Genomic DNA, 6,000 nt, shown 5'->3' on the forward strand with positions numbered 1-6,000 from the left:
TCTCAGACCTGCCCCACCCACAAAGGCTATACTTACCTGCCTACCTTTAGATCAAATAGTATCTTAGGCTAAGAATTTTACTCTCTTACTCCTTCTACCCCCATTTCCATCATTTGAGGAAACCGTGTTTACTTTCAAGACGTATCCTGAGTCCAACCACTTCCCTGCACCTGAGTTCATCGCCATCATTTCTCATCTATTTTGTGTTGATAGCCTTTTTCCTCATCTCTCTGTTTCTGTCTTTGTCCCCTACTGTGTGTTTTAAACATGCCTGCTTTAGGTCAGATCATATTTTTTTTTTTTTACTCCAAATCTTTTATCATTATTTGTTATGAGCCAAAATTTCTTTCTTTCTTTTCTTTTTTTATATTTTTTTTCTTTTCAATCCAAAATCCTTATCAGACTGTAACTGATATGCAGCCTCCTAGGTCTGGCAAATGTGCCTTTCTCTTCCTTTTCCTGGCACAGTCCGCTCTAGGCACATTCCTTTTTTTTTTTTTTTTTGGTTTTTCGAGACAGGGTTTCTCTGTATAGCCCTGGCTGTCCTGGAACTCACTTTGTAGACCAGGCTGGCCTTGAACTCAGAAATCTTCCTGCCTCTGCCTCCTGAGTGCTGGGATTAAAGGCGTGCACCACCATGCCCGGCTCTAGGCACATTCTTAAGGACTCAGTCTTAGCTGTTTTTTTATCAACTACTCCTTGGAATACTTTCCAATGGATTCTACTGGGTAATGCTCATCTCTCCATCCTTCTTCCCTCCCCACTTAGACTATGAGCAAGCAAGTACGTGTGTGCATGTGTGTTTGTGTGTAATATAACATGTATATAACCAGCTGCCACTTTTTAATGGTATAATGTATATTATGTAATATATTTACTCTTATGTTTCTTGGCCATTTTATAATCTCTACTAAGGCACTATTCATTGATTTATCCTAAGGATGGATAATATAGTAGTTCTGAGTGTTGGGGTCTGAGAAATCCAAAGCAACCCAAGCAATCACAAGAGTCCAGCAAAGCAAGATCTGTATTTGATTTAGGCAGCAGAAACTTATGAGTCAGGGACAATAGCACAGACTCTGGAGCTCACTGCATTTTTGAACATTCACCTTAGTAAATATTTAAATTATTTAATATTTATAAAAATATGTTTTCTAACATGTAAATTTCAAAGCTTTTGATTATAGAAAATTCAGAGAGAAGTTTTTAAAATAGTATATTGAATCCCATGTGCTTGAACAGTGAATATTTTAACATATGGAGTTATTAACTTACCAGCTTGCTCCCATTCTCAACTCTGTATAGCTTACAAGGTTTATTGTTGACACTGTGAGCAAGGAAGACTTTCTGGGTGAATGACATTGGTTACATTACTTTTGTAGTCTTGAAGAAATGTTTACTTTTTTTTTTTTTTTTTTTTTGTATTAACATGGAGAGCTGTGTAATTAATCTTTGAAATGTTTCAGATAGCAAAATGTTTCAAAGAGCAATATAGGCCGGGCATGTTGATGCCCAACATTCAGAAGGCAGTATCGCATGAATCCCTCTTGACTTTGAGGCTAGATGGGGCCACACAATGAGATCCTGTGTTTTCTTTTTGTTTTGTTTTGTTTGTTTTTAAGTAATTTAACAAACTTACACCAAAAGATTTAAATAGTATTTTCCTATCATTATAGTTCTCAAAATCACACTGTTTTCAGTTTAGGGATGATTTCAGTTTAAAGTCATCAAGGATTTTAATTTTGTTCATTAGTCATAAAGATGATAAAACTAAGTACTTAAGAATTTGGGCCTATTTGGTTCTTCTATTAAAAAAAAAAAACAAAACCAAAAGCTGTTAGAATAAGATCACTGCCAGGCAGTGGTGGTACAGGCCTTTAATCCCAGTGCTCAGAAGGCAGAGGTAGGCAGATCTCTTGAGTTTGAGGCCAGCCTGGTCTACATAGCCAAAGGACAGCCAGGGCTACATGGAGAAACCCTATCTGGGGCTGAGGGGAGTGGATTACCAAGGTTACTATGCTATAGGTAGGTAACCTTTGGGTCATCCTTTCTATCCAACAGAAGTTATTTGCATATCTCCTAGACACAAACCTGCAGGCCACTTGGTAACTGCACACAGCCAGAGTCCTTTACTAATAATAAGCAGCTGGGTTAGAGACAAATATATTTGTCTAGAAAACTAATCAACCCTAAAAACAGTTGCTAAACTAATTAGATATCCTGTGGTCTGACTTGGCAAGGTTTTGTTGTGCTTATTCTGTGGTTGTGCTTGGCCTCTACTGGCAGAGATGCTTAATGCAGCAGGGACTCCTGGCCTTCAGTCTAAGACTCCTATTTTAAATTGCACTTTAAAAGGGCACATTGCTATCATGGCCTTATTCCTAAGGTTGGAGTAATGCTTTTAATGAAAAGCCAAGTAGAGACTAGGATGGTAGAGTCTACTCTGGTCTTCCTGTACCTTGTAGATTTCCTTGTCCTCCACCATCCATCTGCTATGCTTTGCACCTTTCCGTGCTTTCAGCATCCTTTGTTGCGCTTCTTACAGCCTTCATCTCCCCCATGATCCTTATTTCAAGTTAACTTTCTCTTCTCCAACTGGCAATAATAGAAATATTAAGGTGTTCAAAATATGTATTATGTTGATAGAATTGTATATCTATTTTTTTAAACTTTTTTTTAAAGATTTATTTATTTTATATATGTGAGTACCCTGTAGCTGTCTTTAGACACACCAAAAGAGGGCATTGGATCCCCATTACAGATGGCTGTGAGCCACCATGTGGTTGCTGGGAATTGAACTCAGGACCTCTGGAAGAGCAATCAGTGCTCTTAACCATTGAGCCCTCTCTTCAGCCCATGTCTAATTTTTTTTTTAATTAGGCCCATATAAATTGTTTATGGTGCTTGCCAAAAAGTAAAAACCAGGAATTTTATTGATGACTTGCCTGCTGTTCATCTCCACCTACTGTCCTCCTACCCAGCTAAGAAAAACATTTGTATACTGTTTGAACTAAGCAAAAGAAGGAAAGGGATTTCTTTGTGCTAAACTTTTAGAATGTATCAATGGTTTTGATATGTGGTTTTAAGTAGGAAATCTGAAAAGACACCTTAAATTTATTGGAAAGAGACGGGACAGTTGACTTTCACATTGACTTTTGTCAGTATTTATTGGTGATTAAATATTTGATGATTTATTTTAATGACATGTAAAACTATAAAACTGCAGTCTCAGTTACAATGTCCAATTTTCTTAGGTTGGGTTTTTTGTTTTTGTTTTTTGTTGTTGTTTGTTGGTTTTAGAGACAAGGTCTCTTATGTGGTTTGTTGGTTTTAGAGACAAGGTCTCTATGGCTGGCTTTGAACTCCCAGACATCTGCCTGCTTCTGATTCCCATGTGCTGGGATGAAAAGTGTCTACCACCATGCCAGGCCTTTAACCTCTACTTGATAAAGGTTACATTTAGTGTGGAGTTCAAGAAAACACTACTTATTCTTGTGTCTAATACAAAACTAAACATGATTTTAAAACAAAGTCGTTTGCTACATAATACATCTTTTTTGTCATCAAGATAAAGCAGAAGGAGAAAAAGAGTAATGCTGACACTTTATATGAAGTTGTGTGTTTGGAGAGTGAGTCAGAGAGAGAGAGGAGGAAAACCACAGCCAGTCCCTCAGTTCGCCTGCCACAGTCTGGATCCCAGAGCTCTATGATCCCCTCTCCCCCAGAAGATGATGAAGAAGAAGGTAAGTGTAGAGAGGTTGGTTTATGTATAGGGAGGGCTGTGCATACTGCTGCAACTTCATCTTTATCGGGGCTGGCGGTGGGGTGTGGTGTTAGAACTCTGAGCAGTCATGAGCGTGTCTCATAGACAAACAACTTGGAGATGTTAGAAAATAATTGAAGTTGCTGTGCACACCTTCTCCGGCATTTATTTTTGTGTTTATGTTTTATACTTGCACCACAGTGTACCAGTGAAGGTTAGGAGAACTTGGCGGCAATCTGTTCTTTCCTTTTACTCTGTGGGTTGCAGAGGTTACCCTGAGGTCAACAGGCTTAACAGCAAGCACCTTTACCCAGTGAGCCATCCCACCAGCCCACATTTGGGCATTCTTTAAGATATTTGTAATCACATTTGGAAAATGAGATTTTATAATCTATTGGTCACAAAGAAGTGGGAGATAGAAGTCTTTGGCACTGGAGAAAAATGAACATTACACAGTGGTTGTCATAACAGTGCAAGGGCTTCATTTTTAATGAATGACACTGTGATGATAGAAAGTCATTTGAGTTTGTATCTGTAAAATAAACACGATGTTCATCAAATTCGTTTTTTTCATTTTGGAGAGTTTGTGGGACATCCTAAGAGTTGTTTTGAGCTGGAATTGAAAGTGTAAAACTCAATTAAATAGGCTGCCTTGAACATTTCTGGCAAAACAATCACATTAACAAAAATAAAGAAATGATTAACTTCATTTAAAAAGGTAAATATCCATGATTATATGTGCTTTTTCTTAATTTTTTTGTTTTTGTTTTTGTTTTTAATTTTTTATTAGTTTATTTACATTTCAAATGTAATCCCCTTTCCTAGTTTCCCCTCTGAAAATCCCCTCCTCTCTTCCTCCTCCCCCTGATCTCAAACCCACCCACTCCCGCTTCCTGGCCCAGGCATTCCCCTATACTGGGGCAAAGACCAAGGGCTGCTCTTCCCATTGATGACCAACTAGGCTATCCTCAGCTACATATGCAGCTAGAACCATGAGTCTTTCCGTGTGCTTTCTTTGATTGGTGGTTTTAGTCCCATGGAGCTCTGGGGTTACTGGTTAGTTCATATTGTTGTTCCTCCTATGGGGCTGTAAACCCCTTCAGCTCCTTGGGTACACTTTCTCTAGCTCCTTCACTGGGGACTCTGTGCTCCGTCTAATGGATGACTGTGAGTATCCACTTCTGTATTAGTCAGGCACTGGCAGAGGCTCTCAGGAGACAGCTATATCAGTCTCCTGTCAGCAAGCTCTTGTTGGCATCTGCAATAATGTCTGGGTTTGGTGGTTGTTTATGGGATGGATCCCCAAGGGGGACAGTCTCTGGATGGTCATGACTTCAGTCTCTGCTCCTAATGTTGTCTCTGTAACTCCTTCCATGCGTATTTTGTTTCCTCTTCTAAGAAGGATCAAAGTGTCCACACTTTGGACTTCCTCCTTGAGATTCATGTGTTTTGTAGATTGTGTCTTGAGTATTTTGAGCTTCTGGCTTAATATCCACTTATTAGTGAGTGCATATCATGTGTGATCTTTTGTGACTGGGTTACCTCACTAAGGAGATATCCTCCAGATCCATCCATTTGCCCAAGAATTTCATAAATTCATTGTTTTTAATAGCTGAGTAAGTACTCCATTGTATAAATGTACCACATTTTCTGTATCCATTCCTCTGTTGAGGGATACCTAGGTCCTTTCCAGCTTCTTGCTATTATAAATAAGGCTGCTATGAACATAATAGAGCATGTGTCCTTATTACAGCTTGGAGCATCTTCTGGGTATATGCCCAGGAGTGATATTGCTGGATCTTCCAGTAGAACTATGTCCAATTTTCTGAGGAACCGCCAAACTGATTTCCAGAGTGGTTGTACCAGCTTGCAATCCCACTAGCAATTTTTTTCCATATCCTTGCCAACATCTGCTGTCACCTGAGTTTTTGATCTTAGCCATTCTGACTGGTGGGAGGTAGAATCTCAGGGTTGTTTTGATTTGCATTTCCCTGATGATTAAGGATGTTGAACATTTTTTAGGTGCTTCTCAGCCATTCGGTATTCCTCTGTTGAGAATTCTTTTTTTAGCTTTGTACCCCATTTTTTTTTTAAGGTAAACTATGGTATATTTCAACACTTAACAGAGAAAACAAAGAAAAATATATACATTAGCACCTTATGTTTAGCATTTTCCATCTATGGGTTACACAGTCAGGGCATATCCATAAGTATTTAGTTAGCTTTTTTTTTTTTGA

The 6,000-nt window shown here is 38.6% G+C and overlaps 1 protein-coding gene across 3 annotated transcripts in view; it reads left to right on the forward strand.

Annotated features, from left to right (window-relative positions):
* Rabgap1 (RAB GTPase activating protein 1) overlaps positions 1-6,000 on the forward strand; it is a 114,953-nt gene that overhangs the window by 49,923 nt on the left and 59,030 nt on the right. For all 3 annotated transcript variants that reach the window (XM_021193476.1, XM_029536946.1, XM_021193477.2), the window contains exon 11: positions 3,569-3,743. In XM_021193476.1, coding sequence (XP_021049135.1) covers positions 3,569-3,743 — 175 coding nt within the window. The remainder of the gene's footprint in view (positions 1-3,568; positions 3,744-6,000) is intronic.

The sequence above is a fragment of the Mus pahari genome, chromosome 3 (assembly GCF_900095145.1).
Source record: "Mus pahari chromosome 3, PAHARI_EIJ_v1.1, whole genome shotgun sequence".
Classification (NCBI taxonomy): Eukaryota; Metazoa; Chordata; class Mammalia; order Rodentia; family Muridae; genus Mus; species Mus pahari.